Source organism: Microcebus murinus, chromosome 1 (assembly GCF_040939455.1).
Source record: "Microcebus murinus isolate Inina chromosome 1, M.murinus_Inina_mat1.0, whole genome shotgun sequence".
NCBI lineage: Eukaryota > Metazoa > Chordata > Mammalia > Primates > Cheirogaleidae > Microcebus > Microcebus murinus.
In genome coordinates, this window is record NC_134104.1 from 21,525,906 (window position 1) to 21,543,524 (window position 17,619).

At 33.9% G+C, this 17,619-nt stretch overlaps 1 protein-coding gene across 1 annotated transcript in view; it reads right to left on the reverse strand.

Annotated features, from left to right (window-relative positions):
* Positions 1–17,619, reverse strand: part of NCAM2 (neural cell adhesion molecule 2) — a 503,392-nt gene that overhangs the window by 22,087 nt on the left and 463,686 nt on the right. The window contains exon 16 of the mRNA XM_012735842.2: positions 8,450–8,654. Within this exon, the coding sequence (XP_012591296.1) occupies positions 8,450–8,654 (205 nt within the window). The remainder of the gene's footprint in view (positions 1–8,449; positions 8,655–17,619) is intronic.

Genomic DNA, 17,619 nt, shown 5'->3' on the forward strand with positions numbered 1-17,619 from the left:
AACAACAAGTACTTGGACCATGATTTCCACCCCTCCCTGCTTTCATGATAGCTGCCCACCTTACTGCTCCCATAGAAAGGGGCAAACATGCCCCAGTGGCTAGACTGCATTGGAAAAGAAGTTGATCTGCTTGAGTGTTCTCCTGGCAGCCCAGGACCAGCCTGTCTTTCCCTGTCACAGTTACAACTTGAATCTAGGACCAGAGTCAGATCCACAGGCCTGATCCTGTACCAACAGGATTTTATCAGATCATTCAGGGGCATATAGGGGAAATTTGTGAACTGATCTCAAGTGGGAAAGGAGCCCACATAGGCAGAACTGAGAGGAAAATGTGGTATGGATCTGTGCTGCAGAGCACACAATGGGCATCCCTCACCCATGAGGAACAGTCAGGGCAAGCATGCTTTTTGTCTCCATTGGGAAGGCTTACAGCCTGGTGTGGCTTTGATGCCTAACTGCAGTCAACTTTTTACTGTACTGGCTGGTTTGGCCTGCTACCAGCAGCCAGACACCGAGAGGGATCCATCAGGTCAAAGGAATGGGAGGGGAGAAAAACTCCCTTTTGCCTGCGGGACTGTGGATTCTGGACATCCACTCCCCCATGAGAAGGTTCTTTGGCATTGAGGGGACCCCTTTGACACTCCCTGGAGGCTTCCACCTGTGGTCTGGGACTGACACATGACTCCTGTTGCACCTGCCTTTGGGAAGCCTGGATACAGGCAACCCAACCCTGGTCTGCCCAGCTTTGCCCCGTCCACTTGCTTTGTCAGTGGCATAATAAAAGAAGGGAACACCTAGGAGTTCCATGGCCCTGCTCATCACATGGGATGTCAGCGCACTTCTTCTGATTGACTAGGTACCACAAACACCACTGCACCTGGCCCTCTCATGCAAGTGCCACTTCCTGGCAAGGAGGTCAACTTGTACAGACCATTACAGCATTTAGTGATTCAACTGTACAGGGCTTGGCTGACTCTTACCTGCCAGAGCCAGCTATTGGCTGGAGAATAGACTGAATGTCCCATATAATTCATACTGTTACGAGTGCACAGGGCTGGGGAAAGAGGTAAGATTGTGGAGATCTCCATCTCTCCTTCATGATATGAGCCAAGGAACTTGCCCACACGCACAGTACACTGCTGCTACAGCTTACCACTAGTGAGTATTTGAGAAAACAACCATACTATGACTATCTATATCCAAGGAATTCATTGAGAGTCTTGGCTCCCTGAAAGTACCTATAAGAAAAGACAAAGGTCCTTATCCAACATACACTACAATTACACCCTTAATAGGGGGAAAAAGTCCCATCTAAACAAAAGTAAATTCAAAAATAAGTAGTAACAACTTATCCAGATAAGAAGAATCAGAGCAAGAACTCTGGCAGAATGAAAAACAGAGCTTAATGACCCCCTGGAAGGACCACACCAGGTGTCTAGTAATAGATCCGAACCAAAATGAAAATATTGATATGACAGACAGGGAATTCAAAATATAGACTCTATGGAAATTCAATGAGACCCTAGGTAAAATGGAAAACCAACTCAAATATACCAGAAAAAATAATTCAGGATATGAGTAAAAAATTTACTAAAGATGTAGATATATTTAAAATACAAAATAGAACTTCTGGAAATGAAAGAGGGGCATTTAGAAAATACAAAGCAGAGAGGAAATTTTTAACAATAGACTTGACCAAGCAGAAAAAGAATTTCAGAGCTTGAAAACAAGTCTTTCAAACTAACACAAACAATAAAAAATAAAGAAACCAAAATCAAAAGAAATAAAGAAAGTCTTCAAGAAATATGAAATTATGTAAAATGCCCAAACATAAGAATCATAGATATCCCTGATAGAAAATAAGATAAAGCAAAAAAGTTGGAAACCTTATTTGAAGGTTTCCAATAGAGAAGGTTTCCCATAGAGAAAATTTTTCCTATTCTTGCTAGAGATTTAGACATCCAGATACAAGAAGCTCAATGAACTCCTTGAAGATTCATTGCAAAAAGGACATAACCAAGGCACATAGTCAAAAGTCTAGCCAAACATGAAGTAAAAAATTCTACAAGCTGCAAGACAAATGCATCAAATAACTTATGAAGGAAAAACCATCAAGTTAACAGCAGAGTTCTCAGCAGAAAGGTTATAAGCTGAGAGGGATTGGAATACTATCTTTAAACTTCTTAAACAGAATAATAGTTAGCCAAGAATTTTCTATCCTGCAAAACTAAGTTTCAAAAATGAAGAAGAAATAAAGTCTTTCTCAGATAAGGAAACACTAAAAGAATTCATCACCACTAGATTGGGACTACCATAACTGCTCAAAAGAGTTCTAACCATTGAAATGAAAGGTTGATATTCACCAGTCTAAAAACACTCTACGTATAAAAACACACAGATTTTATAAAGCCATAACATGAGGCATAATGCAAAGCAACTATGTAACTATCAACATGATGACTGAAACAATATCTCACATATCAATATTACATTGGATGTAAGTGGTCTAAATGCCCCACTTAAAAGATACAGATTGACAGAATGGATTTTTTAAAAAGCCAAATATCTGCTGTTTCCACAAGATCCACTTAAATCATAAAAATTCTCATAGACTAAAGGAAAGGGGGTAGAAAAACGTTCCGCAGAAAAACTTAAGAGAGCAAGAGTGGCTATTCTGATATCAGATAAAATAGACTTAAATAAACAACAGTAAAAAAAGACAAAGAAATTCAGTATTAATTATAAAATGAACAATTAAAATAGACTATGTAACAATTCTAATCACATATGCACCTAACACTGGAGATCTCAGATTCATAAAACAAATACCTCAGAAAGAAAATAAACAGCAATGCAATAATAGAGGAGAAATTCAATACTTCACTGACAGAGCTAAGCAGATCACTGAGGCAGAAAATCAACAAAGAAACACTGGACTAAAATAAAAGTATAGAACAAATGAACCTAACAGGCATTTACACAACATTCTATCCCAAAACTACAGAATATGCATTCTTCTCATCAATACATGGAACATTTACCAAGGTAGACCATATGTTAGGCCTATGTTAGGGCACAAAACAAGTCTCAACAAATTAAAAAAAAATGAAATTCTATCAAATATATTTTCAGTCAACCAGACATTTCAAAAAGAACTCTCAGAACTGTACAGACACATGGAAATTAAACAACCTGCAGCTGAATGATCATGATTTCATCATGATGAAAGTTTTAAAAACTTTTTAAATGAATTATAATAGTGAAAAAATGTTTTCATCATGATTTCATCAAGATGAAAGTTCTAAAAACTTTTTAAATGAATTATAATAGTGAAAAATGTTTTCAAAATCTCTGGATACAGAAAAAGCAGTGCCAATAGGGAATTTATAATACTAAATGCCTACATCAAAAAGACAGATCACAAATATACAAACTAACATCACAACTCCCAGGACTAGGAAAACAATAACAAACCATCTCCAAGGCCCTCACAGAGGCAATAAATAACAATGATCAGAGCATAACTAAATGAAATTCAAACCAAAAATTTACAAAGGATCAACAAATGAAAAGATTGTTCTTTGACAATATAAGCAAAATTGATAGACCACTAGGTATATTAACTGAGAATAGGGAGAACTCAAATAAGCTCAATCATAATTGAAAAGGAGATCTTACAACTAATACCACAGAAAAAGGGGCTTGGTCAGTGAGCTCCCTTGTATCCAGCACTCCCTGGTGTTGCTTGACCGGTGGCTCTATCAGAGCAGCACATGATGAAAAAGGGACGGGCATTGAAACTGCTTGGTCAACTTGTGGGCAACTCAGGACCAGCATGCTTCTCCCTGGCAGAGTCAGTGATTGACTTTTAGGGACCCAGGGTTGGGCCTGAAGGCCACTTCCATATCTCCAGATCTTAATCATGTTGCTTGGGGGAATGGAGGGGAGATTAGTGAATTAGTCTCAGGAGGCAAGGGAGCCCACATGGGAAGATCTGGGGGGAGAGTAAAGTGTGAGTCCTAGCTATGGCATGCTTGTAAAGCAACCCTCCCTGCTATGCTCCCTGCTATGCTCTCAGCTCTGGCTGGGATCCTGGGCAGGAAACCTCCTGGCTCAAAGCACAGTTATGGGGGAGCTCGAGTGGCTTGATCTCATGCCGTTGGAAGATACTAAAGGTAGACTGTAAAGTAAGAAAGGGGGAGTAAAGGAAGATAAACTCCAGACTACCAGATTGTGAATCACAGATAGCCTGACCATAAACAGACTTTCTGGTTGGGTGGGGCCACTTCAGCTGCTCTGTGAAAGCTTTACCCAGAAGCTTGGAGCAGACCTTTGACCTTTCCCAAAATAACTATCTTGTCAGCTTTTGTGGAGCCTGAAGGCAAGCTCACCTAACCCAGTTGCATTCCCTCACCTGCCTCTGCTGTGCCAGAGAATAAATACTCACCTGTAAGTTCCAGGGTCCCACTCACCATCTGAGGAATTTGAGTGCTTCTCCTGAGGGACTAGAGTTGGTCACAGGACCCCCAAACCACATCACAGCTTTTCCTTCTGACAAGCACCACTTACTGACAGGGAGGTCAATTTGCCTGCCCTTTATAACATTTACTGACCCAATTATGCAATATATGATTGATTCTCACCCATAAACACCACCTACTATCTCAGAGAATAAAGTGGGTGTGCCATTACAATTTACACTGTTAAGAAGACAGCAGGGTTGTAGAAAAAAAAGGATTTCAAAGCCCTCCATCCTCTCTAATCAAGGAGAGAAAGCGAATCAGCCCACTCACATAGCTCACCAATCCTATAGACTACAAACAACTAGCAACTGAGAAAACCACCACACTAAGAATATCTATAACCAATGCATTCATCCAGAACACAGATCACCATCAAAGCACCCACCAGAAAATCCAAAGGTTCTTACCCAACATATGCTACAAACATACCTGTATCAGTGATGGAAAGGGAAAAAGCCCAATATAAACAAAATAAAATCCAAAAATAAGAAGCAACAGCTACTCCAGATGAGAAGGAATCAGCAAAAGAACTATGGAAATATGAAGAATCAGACCAAAAGGACACCCCCAAAGGGAACATCAACTCTACAGTAATGGATACCAAACAAAATAAACATAATGATATGTTTATAATGTCATAAACAAAATGACAGAAAAAGAATTCCAAATATGGATTGTAAAGAAGCTCAACAAAATTGAAGATAAAATGGAAAAACAACTCAAAGAAACTAGAAAAACAATTCAAGAAATGAGTGAAAACTTCACTAAAGAGATGAACATCTTAAGAAAAAACAAACAGAACTTCTGGAAATGAAAAATTCACTTAAGGAAATAAAAAACACAGTGGAAAGTTTTTAAGAATTGACTAGTCCAGGCAGAAGAAAGAATCCCAGAACTTGTAGACAACTCTTTTGAATTAACTCAGTCCATCAAAAATGATGAAAATGATGAAGAAGAATAAAAAAAGCCTATAAGAATATGGGATTATGTAGAATGGCCAAATATAAGAATCATTGGCATCCATGAGGGTTCTTTGAAAAGATAAAGAAAGTTGATAGACCTTTTGCTAGATTAACCAGGAATAGAAGAGTAAATACTCAAATAAGCTCAATCAGAAATGAAAAAGGAGAATACAAATAATGCCCACAGAAAAACAAAATATCATCTGTGAATACTATGAAATCTACATGCACATAAACTCAAAAACATAGAGAAAATGGAAACATTTCTGGAAACACACAAACTCCCAAGATTTAATCAGGAATAAATTGAACTCCTGAACAGACTAACACTGAGCAACAAGGTTGAAGTAGCAATAAAAGTCTCCCAACAAAGAAAATCCCTGGACTACATGCATTCACAGCCCAATTTTACCAGATTTACAAAAAAGAACTGGTAGCCCTATTGAAGATTATTCCATGACATCAAGAATGAGGGAATCCTCTCAAATTCCTTCTATGAAGCCAGTATCACCTTGATACAAAGCCCGAAAAGATACAACAAAGAATGAAAACTGTAGATCAATATCCCTTATGAAAATAGATACTAAAATCTTCAATAAAATGGTATCAATAAAATTCAACAGTATATCAAAAAAATAATCCACCATGACTTAGGAGGCTTCATCCCAGGAATGCAAGCATGGTTCCACTTATGTAAATCAATAAATGTGATTCACCATATAATCAGAACAAAAAAAGATCATATCATCATCGAAATAGATGGATGAGCATTCAACAAAATTCAGCACAATTTCATGATAAAAATCCTCAACAAACAAAAGGCATAAAAGGAGCATATCTCAAAATCATAAAAGCCATATATAACAAACCCACAGCCAGCATCATACTTAATGGGGAATAGTTGAAAGAATTCCCACTAAGACCTGGAACAAGACAATTATGCCCACTGTCACCATTTCTATTCAACATAGTGCTGAAAGTCCTAGCCAGAGCAATCAGTCAAGAGCTCAGGGTATAAAATCAATGTACACAAATCTCTAGTACTTCTATACACCAATAATAGTCAAGCTGAGAGTCAAATCAAAGACTCAATTCCATTCATAGTAGCTACAAAGAAAATAAAATACACAGGAATATACTTAACCAAGGAGGTGAAAGATCTCTACAAAGAAAACTATGAAATACCGAGGAAAGAAAATACAGACAATATTAATACAAAAAATTGTAAAAACATATGTTAATGGATCAGTAGAATCAAAATTGCTAATGTGTTCATGTTACTCAAAGTGATTTACAGATTCAGTGCAATCCCCATAAAAATATTAAATTCATATTAATATTTCACAGATGTGGAAAATATAATTCTATACTTCACATGGAACCAGATAAGAGCTCAAGTAGCAAAAACGATCTTAAGGAAAAGGAAACAATTGGGAGGTATCTAATTTCCAGACTTCAAGTTATGCAATAAAGCTATAGTAACCAAAATAGCATAGTATTGGCACAAAAATAGAGACATAGACCAATAGAACAGAACAGAAAACTCAAACATAAAACTATTTGCATGCAGCCAGCTGATCTTGGACAAAGAAGACAACAATATACACTGGGAAAAGAACTCCTATTCAATAAATGGTGTTGGGAAAATTGGATAACCACATACAGAATATTGAAACAGGATCCATAGCTCTCACCAATCACAAAAATTAATTCAAGATGGATAAACAACTTAAATGTAAGGCATGAAACCACAAGAATTCTAGAAGAAAATATTGAAAAAAACTCTTCTAGAATAATAAACTATTGCCCTGGGCAAATAATTTTTTTAATTTTTTTTTTATTTCAGCATATTACAGGGGTACAAATGTTTAGGTTTGTATATTGTCTTTTCCCTACCCATGTCAGAGCTTCAAGGGTGTCCATCATTCAGACGGTGTGCACTGCACCCATTAGGTGTGTATATACCTAATTGTATACCCCAAATGGATGGTAAATGTGTTTGTTGAAAAACTCTTCACAAAAAACATGCACTATAAAGAGTTTAAGATAAAAAAATAATGGAGATGTCTTGAACTCTTAAAAATGCTCATGCTTATTTTTGATTGCTGGTCTTCATACATATAGAAAGATGTATATAAACACTCATATATACAAACACAAACCTGTGTGTATATACGTGTGTGTATTATTTTCTGTTTTTGCTAATTTTTTCCCATTGAGCATAATGTACTTTTGAGATGCAAAAGTATTTGTATTTTTTAAATACAAATCTATGTAAAGATAAAAGGCAAAACAAAACAAAATTACTAAAACATTTTAATTACCCTTTTACACAAGATAATTTTCTATAAAATTCGTCTCTACGTATTTTATTGGAATTCATATTCCTTTTAATTGAGACTTCACAGAGAACTCTAAATTATAAAATATAGTTGAGCTTTTATCCAAATTTGAAAGAGTAAATTCAGAATCTAACAATGTATTACATAGCACATACCACATTTTCTATACAAAGAATCTTGAAACCTACATGTAGTCACTTACACTTGCGGGAGTTGCCATAATTTTGTTATGTTTTTAAATAAGTTTGAGTTTTTAACTTAGATTCCTGTTGAATCCATTATTTAATCAATGTAAACTGAAAACTGGTAGGAGAAATAAAAACTGAATACATTTGCATAATTATCCATCCATCTATCTATCATCTTTAAATGATGGCAGTGATCGTTTTCAGTGAGCATCCCATTTTGAGGTTTAATTTTAAGCAGATCATTATTAAAGCCATTTGTTTCTATAAGGTGAAATACTAAGGTTGAGAGGTTTAAGACACAGAGCAATTAGTGCTGTGCCCAGTGTCCTATAGTCAAACTCTTTACCTTGCTTAGAAACCAAAATCCCCCAAGTAAAGCAGTCAAGTTTGACGGTGACACTTCACGTAAAGTAAGGCATAAGCCTGATACTCACAGATACGCAGCTTTTCCTTCTTCCAGTTCTTTACTTTTGCCACTGGAGCCACTTTTCTTTCCACACATTCTCCTGGTGATGCACATCAATAACCCGCATTGCCGAATAAAAAAGCAGCTGACATCTGTTACCACTAGGATTAGCAGAAGTGCAGCAACTCCAAGGCCAATGACTGCTCCAAGCCCAAGCCCATTAAAAAGTGTGTCTTAAAAAATAAAAAAAAATATAGAACCACAAGTTAGAAAATATTAAATGATTATATTAAAAATAAATCTTATCCAAGAAATAGTCACCTAAAGCGATAAGAAAAAGTGATAGTAACTCGCAGACTTCCAATCTCATGATTGTTGAGATCTACTCTCTGGTTTTCAAACAATATTTTAAGTAATTGATCTGTTAATTATTTGGATATTTTCTCAAATTTTCTCTTTAAAAAAATGTCTAAGTAACTCTTATTTTCAATATATTTCTTGATTCCCTGTGGGCAAGATAATGAATATTCTCATACCTCTAACTGTATTTTTTTGGAAAGTCATAGCCATTCATAGTTCATCAATATTGAAAATAAATTTTAGTCAAAACTCTAGTAATAAAGGTGTAAATAGATGTTCCATATGAAATTATTTTAGTTTTAAGACTTAAAATTGCAAATGGGTGGTTCCAAGCACCTTACTTTGACAGAGACTATATTTTAAAATACCTTTCTATGAATATTTAAAAAATCACCATCTTAGACTAAATGGTTCACTTTTCTTAGTTAATATTTTAACAAATAGATTAGAGGCAAATTTTTAAAGAGTTATGATACTGAGGACCTTTTGTTAGATCCTATCATGAAAAAACAGGGGAAGTTGAGAGCCAATTTTCCTTCGCATGTGGTTGCAGGAAAAATCCAAATACATGTAGATAGTACCCACCAAAGTGGTGAGTGGGAATAAGATGGAAAATGCTGATTGATAAACCAGAAATGTCAAGAGGGCACTTAGTAATAACAATGAATCAGTCATTATATGTCTGTAGTGTAATAAAAGGCTATACTACACAACTGTAACAGTATACATTAAAAAATAAGGACAATGGAAATAAATAAATTAAACTGGTTATATTGTGTTATTTAGAGGAAAAAGGAAGATAACAATTTCACAGATATTCAAAACTATTCTCAGTACATATGTTAAGAATTTGCTTACATAACACTACAAAATTATAATTATTCTTTTTAATAGTAAAACACATTTACTATTCAGCATAACCATGGAATATTTTCTATGTAACTGATGTGGAACACAAGTTACAGACACATATGCAGATATAAATTTGGTTTTTGAGAAAAACACTTTTGAAAAATATATGTATGTAAAGCAAAGTTTTCCTAAGTCATATTTTTAAACTTAAGCTTCATAGTTTAATAGTGACTTGAAAAAAATACTGACTCAAAGCAATCAGAGTAACTGCTATCATTCTAAATCTACCAGAGCAGGTCAACCTTGAAAAAGTCACACCTGCCTGAATTTTTATTGTTCTGTAGAACAATAGAATCTCATGTCTACATTTATTTTATTTTTCCAGGAAATAGATATAAGTTATTTACATTTTTTAACACTCTTGCAGCTTGCAGCTAGACTAAGAAAAATCATGCTGTTGGTGACATAGTGACCTGGATTTTTATCCAGGCAACATTGTGGTTGTCATGCTAGAACACATGCTAGAACACATGCTAGAACACAAACCTACTTCTACAGTGTCACCCGATGTGGCAAATGAGAATTCCTTAATCCCTGAATCAACAAATTTAGAGCTTACATGCCCAAGAAATGAATAATTTTTATTATAATTCTTTTGTTTCTAATAAAGAAAACCAGGTAATAAACACACAGCAGTGTGAGAAGGAAAATAATTTTTCATGCCATTTTCAGAATCTCCTTCTTCTACTAAATTTTAATATACTGCTTAGATGGTGATGATTTAAGAAAATTATTTAACTAATGTCCAGAGAAATTATTGATTTTTCACAAAGCTATTATCTTATCACATCAACCCACTTTAAGGAATGACTAGAGGAAGAATAGTATTTTTCAGCCATGGGGATTTAGTATCTTCACTTTTCCTTTTTCAAAATCCCAATAAGCAAATGGAGAGTGACATTCTAATGATTATTTACCAATTTTCCAAAGGTATATCTCTATGAATGATGTAAAAAAGAACTAGTGCCTTGTGCTATAAAAATAATATATCAAGCAAATTAGGATTTCTGTTATCAACTTAAAAATAAATAATTGCATGCATTTTCTTCCATTATCTATTTACAAATATAAATGATCTTCTTCTGAATCTATTATTACAATATAATGAAGACAACTTACCTAGGGAACACCTCTGCTTATATGTAAAACTACAATATTTTCTTCAAAATTCACATGTAATGATTTTAGATAAGCTGCACACACTTCAACAACCAAAGCTCAGAAAAACGGAGTGAAAACATACCTACATAATTGGGCTTGATCCTCTGTGGATACACTGACTTAGTGGTTCTATGGTTTGAACTTGTCACTCCTCTCCTACTTCATTTAGGTTCCTCTCACATGCAGACATAATTATAGGCAATAAATCCTACAGATCAATAATAATGTATCTGGCCCATTATATAAATTCTCATTTACCTTTCCAAAGCATAAAGAGTATTGCCTTTGTACTTAAACGCACTACATTAGGAGTCAGAAAATCCTAGTTTCATCACTTACTGTTGTATGTACTTGGGATGAGCCACCTAATTTCTCTAAATGTGAGATCCCTCTTTATTAAATCAGGGGCAGTTATGATAACAATGACAACTGCAAGCTAGGGCACTGAGTTGCTGAGAAGATTGTTGAGAATATGGTGAAGTATTAATACTTAACACCCCTAGCACTTAAATGCCTAGCACAAAGTAAAAATGTAATAAGTATTGATCATTATTATTATTTTACTATGACAAAATTCTAGAGAAACAATATTTGGTAGAAAACAATAGATCATCCAAAATTAAATGTTAAACTACTCTGTAAACATATCTCTTCATCAGCAATCTGAGGTGGGAGGGTTTCTTTTATTAAGTACTGATTATTCTATTGAGAATATAATAACTTTTTAAATTTTATAAAAAATTTATTTATTTATTTATTTCAGGATGCTATGCGGTACAAACATTTGGTTAAATGTTGACTTTGCCACACCCAAACCCTGCTACAACACTCAGAGCGCCCATTAGTTGTGAGTTTACCCAACCCCAACCCCCTAATCCCTGAAGAATAATAAATACCATTTAATCCAGCAATAGCACTATTAGGCATCTACCCAGAAGAACAAAAGACAGTCTATAATAAAGACACTGAATGTTTATGGCTGCACCCAAATGTTTATGGCAGCACCTGAATGTTTATGGCAGCACAATTCAATATAATTACTTTTTTTTTTTTTTTTTTTTGAGACAGAGTCCCGTTTTGTTGTCCAGGCTAGAGTGAATGCCATGGCGTCAGCCTAGCTCACAGCAACCTCAAACTCCTGGGCTCAAGCGATCCTTCTGCCTCAGCCTCCCGAGTAGCTGGGACTACAGGCATGCGCCACCATGCCCGGCTAATTTTTTTTTATATATATATATCAGTTGGCCAATTAATTTGTTTCTATTTATAGTAGAGACGGGGTCTCGCTCTTGCTCAGGCTGGTTTTGAACTCCTGACCTTGAGCAATCCACCCGCCTCAGCCTCCCAGAGAGCTAGGATTACAGGCGTGAGCCACCGCGCCCGGCCTACTTTTTAAAAAAATTATTCGAGTTTAGCTAGTTAGCATCTAAATGACAAATATTTGATTCATGAGGTTTTTAGCATTAAAGCAGTATTTTGATTTGCTTCATTTCCATTTTCAGAAAAAGTTCCTAGAGAAATTTTTTTAAATCATCTATAGTGAATAAATATAGATGCTAAAATAACTATTACTTTTTCTAGATAAAATAACACAAAACCTTTTAAACTTAATGATTAAAATTTTTGAAGGTTGCTTAAAGTTATTTTTATGAGAAAGTAAATATATTTTTATCATTGCAGAAGATAGGAGTGGATATCACATAGGACTATATTATAAATATTTAATTAAGTTGTCTGTTGAAATTTGTTTTTTATATATAAATTAATGATTAATAATGGATTTAAATGTTTATACTTTCTCATATCCCATGAGGTTAGGCAACAATAACTAATGAAAACTCAGTTTTCTAATGTTTTTCATATTTATTTCAGCCACAAGTTTGCTCCAACATAAAAAGTTTATTTCTACTTTGTATTTTTCAAAAATAAAACCATAACTACATATAAAATAAAATCATTGGGATTTGGGTACTAGCAATGATTTATTTTCTCAATAATGTATAGGAAATTCCTTCTTGATCAGTTAATTATGGTTAATTACTTAACAAATTGAAACTGAGCATTCATAATTATTTCAAGGATTTTAAACTCATTTTTTTCTTTTTAGCTTTCCGGAATACTTACACATATACTTTATGTGGCAATTTTTATGACAAATCCATTATGTGGGAAAACTATATTATGAGATCTGCTTTACAGATGAGAAACTGATGTTAAGAGAGGTCATTGACCAAAGTCATACAATAACCCTTAAAATTAGACCTGCACAAATGAAGCACTACTTAACTCTAGGTTTTGTAGTTTTTATACCTGTGCTAGAGCCAACATTTTACATTGTATTTTCACAATCAAATTATGAAAATATAAGGATAAGTATAATATAATAAATACATCATAAACATATTATTCTTATAGAAAAATTCCAATAGTCATTTACCTTTACTATTAGTGAAGCAACAACTTTTAAAAGCTATGTACATGAGGTACAACAATGTAAATTATTTATCTGACTTGTATCTCTGCTTTAAGCTTCCTCTTTAGTTATTTTTTTGAATTATTCTTATGAAAAATGGGATTTATATTAGAATTGAATAAGAATAAATAATTTAGGAAGCAAAAACTTTACTTCTGTCTTTGGTTTATATTTTATTATCGAAAGCAAATATGAGAATCAGACTGAGTTTCCATAACCATCCTTCTCAGCTGCATTTCTCCAACCCTATGAAAATTGGGAATTGGCTTACTAAATCTATTTCCCTAGATCTTTATGTAAATGTATTCTAATTTTCATAAAAACATAAAATCAAAGTATTAAAATAAGAAAATCTGAGTTCAATTTAAATTTGTTATGTGCAACAGTTGCCCTTTATCCAAAGTTTCACTTTGTGCAATTTCAGTTACCTATGGTCAGCTGCAGTCTGATAATATTAAATGAAAAATTCCAGAAGGAAACAATTCATAAATTTAAACTGCATGCCATTCTCATTAGTGTAATGAAATCTTATGCCCTCTTGCTCTGTCCCGCTCAGGACGTGAATCTTCCTTTTGTACAGCATTATCCATACTTTCTATGCCAGCTTCCCCATTAGTCACTTAGGACTGTCTCTGTTATCAGATTGACTGCCACAGTCTTGCAGTGCCTGTGTTAAGTAATCTTTATTTTACCTAACAATGGCCCAAGTGTAATCATGGTGATGCTGGAATATTATTATAATTTTCCTATTTTACTATTAGTTATTATTGTTAATCTCTTACTGTGTCTAATTTATAAAGTAATCTTTTTCATAGTCATGTATGTATAGGAAAAAATAGTATATACAGGGTTCAGCACTGTCTATGATTTCAGGCATCCACTGGGAGTCTTAGAACATATCCCCTGTGCATGGGGTGGACTACCATAAATCTCTTTCATGTTTCTGTTGCATAAATCAAGTCACTACCAAAACACTGAAATAATTTTCTATGAAATTTGATATATTTGATAATATTAGTTTTCAAAAACTAATATACTAGTAGATTCATAAAACCAGCCTTGTTTTTTGATTCCCTGAATAATAAATAGTTTAATATTTTAACTCTTCTTCTATGTGTACATTTAATCTTCTCCAAGTACATTGAAAATTAATTTCGAAACTTGGAAAGGTGCAATAAAGACATGGAGAAAAAAATCAAAGGGTTATAGAATGGAGATTGATTGTTGCTTCCAGAATTTTCATAAGAAATATCGCTGGAAGCAGTTAGCTAGTAATTTAAACATATGAAAGGTAAAGAGAAGATATGAAACCAATGGTCCCAAACCTTTTTGGCACCAGGGACATGTTTCATGGAAGACAATTTTTCCACGGAACTGGGGAGGGGTGGTGTTAGGATGGTTTTGGGATGATTAAAGTGCATTATATTTATTGTGTAAACTTCTCTGCTAATGATAACCTGTATTTGCAGCCGCTCCCCAGCACTAGCATAACTGCCTCAGCTCCACCTCAGATCATCAGGCATTAGATTCTCATAAGGAGTATGAAAACTAGATCCCACACATGCATGGTTTACAGTAGGGTTTGTGCTCCTATAAGAATCTAATGCCTCCACTGATCTGACAGGAGGTGAAGCTTATGTGGTGATAGAGTCATGGAGAGTGACTGTAAACACAGATGAAGCTTCCCTCACAAGCCGGCTACTCACCTCCTGCTCTGCAGCCCAGTTGTGCAGTCCAGCGTCTAACAGGACACTGACTGGTAGTACCAGTCTGCGGACAGGGGGTGGGGAACACATCATTAAAAAACCTTGTTTGGTGTTCAGCATGACATTACTAGATACCATATCTTCCCACATTACAGGTAAGTCTATGTGACTCATGATTATATGTTCTTCCTTCATCCTGCCTAGGGTCACAGAATTCCAAACATCAACTGATATATAGGAAATCTTGGCATTCGTCCACAGCAAATACATGTGTGTATATGCCCTATTCGGAAAGAGATGAGAGAAAATAAGGAGGACAAAAAAGTCCCCTGCAACTTATTGAAATTCCACCTGGTGATGTATAATCATGGGGAATGTTTGGTTTGCTTTTTAGATAAAGATAAATAGAAATTAATTCATCAATAATGTTGTGCAGTCTTATGGAAGTGAATTTAAGTTCAGAATATTTTAAAACATACTGTTACAAATATTATCTCAGAACTTGAATCATTTAAATAGTCCAGAGTTCATCCTGCAATTAAATAAATGTGATACATTGATAGAACATTAAGAGAATAAATAATGGTTCTTAAGAGTTCTGAAAAAATATTTTTAGAAATTATCTGTTATAAAACATACACAAAAGTATCCTTGAGATGCACGTATATAACCCAAAGTTTCAACAACTTTAATTCAAAAGGTTTCATGAATACCCAAAAGAAGATGACAAAATATTAAAAAATATTACATTAACTTAAAACAAAATAGTCAAACATAATAACTAGACAACATTTTTTTCTCATAGAATACTTCAGGCAGTGGAAAGGTTTTCCTCTAGTAAAGATATTCTTTTTTAAAAATTTGGAGGGTATCTAATTATTCTCATTTACCAATTTCTAGACAATTTATTTTCTAAGTTGGACTTCATGTTGATGTTTCTTAAAATATTGCTGATTTGTATTTTAACAGATTTGTAAAACACCAAAGTAAAATAAGCATCATTGTTATTTGTGATATTTAAATTTGGCATATTTAAACTATAAGAGTAATTTGTTAAAAATCACACCACTGTAGTCAAATGGTGCTCTCTTTGTTGCATATCTGGTATGCAAAACATGGAGCAGGCGTCTTTCAGCAGTTGAGCTCCATCTATTGTGGAAATAAAACACCCACATTCTCTAAAGACTTTTGTGGCTATGTAGTGACAGAAAAAAAAAAAAAAGTACCATCAATCCATTTATGCTTCACAAACATTCATTGAGTGTACACTAAACTTGTGTAGAACTGGAGGGGTTCCCTGAAATGTACTATAATAGAATTAAAGTGACTATAGTCAATAAAAACTTATGATATGCTTTAAAATAACTAAAAGGGAGGAATTGGAATGTGCCTGATACAAAGAAATCATAACACTTGAGGTAGTGAACACCCAATTACTTTGTTTTGATTATGATATGTTGTATGTATGTATCAAAACATCACATGTATCCCACAAATATATTCAATTATGTACACATAATAATTAAAAAAATTTAAAAACTAGCATAATTCTTTAGGCTTATTATATATCAACTTAAGTCTGTATTTACTTATGAAGCATTATAAATTCTCCAAATGTCATTTTAGTCATTGATTCCTGAGACACAACAAAGGAACAAAGGGATAAGATGTCTATATTAACAAGGGTATATTGTTAATAGTAAGAACTTTTGCTAGCATGATGATAATATATTTGCATTACAGAAGACACACTCCAAGATAATACTTAATTTTAAAGAAAAATATATTACACTAATTTACAAACCAGCTACCTAAGGATTTTACAAAGTTTCTTGTTTTATCTTAGAAAAGCTGTTTGTCAAGATTATCTGTTTCTTATAGACTTGGAAATTACCTTAAATTGATGTTTATTTTTGTGATATTTTCCCTAGGATCTCCTCAAAAAATAAATATCAAAATGTAGTACAAATAATGTGTATCAGAAAGTAGAAAGAGCCAATCAATGTAGAAACTAGATTCTTTAGGTCAGCAAAATCCTATTTAAAAAGAAATTTTAAAATATTTAATGTTTCATAACTTTAAAAATGGTGATGATATTGAGAATGAAGTGTAATCACCATGTTCTTCCAGTATAGACCAAATGGCAGCCTTTATATTTCATGACAGAAGCCCTTTGTCAAGAACTAAAATAATATTCCTTAACTTTATGGAGTTTTACAGAGAGATGCCTTATTATATATTAATAAGAGTTTCTATTCCCTGGAGGGAAGACTGGACATGTTCATTAGAAAATTAGTAACCAAATAATTTAAATTAGTTAAGATTCATGTTTGGAATTTAACAGTCATCTCTCAGTTAAACTCAGTGGAGAATCAAAAATAGAAGTATAAATGTTATCTTTATATATTTATAGGTCTTAAGAAAAAACTCTTCCAAAATATCAATTTTTATATATTTGAAACATTACTTTCAAATCACATTTGCTGTTGTTGCAATCCAAAATAAATAAAAGTAAAAATAAAATTTTGATTCACACATTATAAAATTCACTGACATATATAAAACCATTTATATTAAATCTGAGCACAA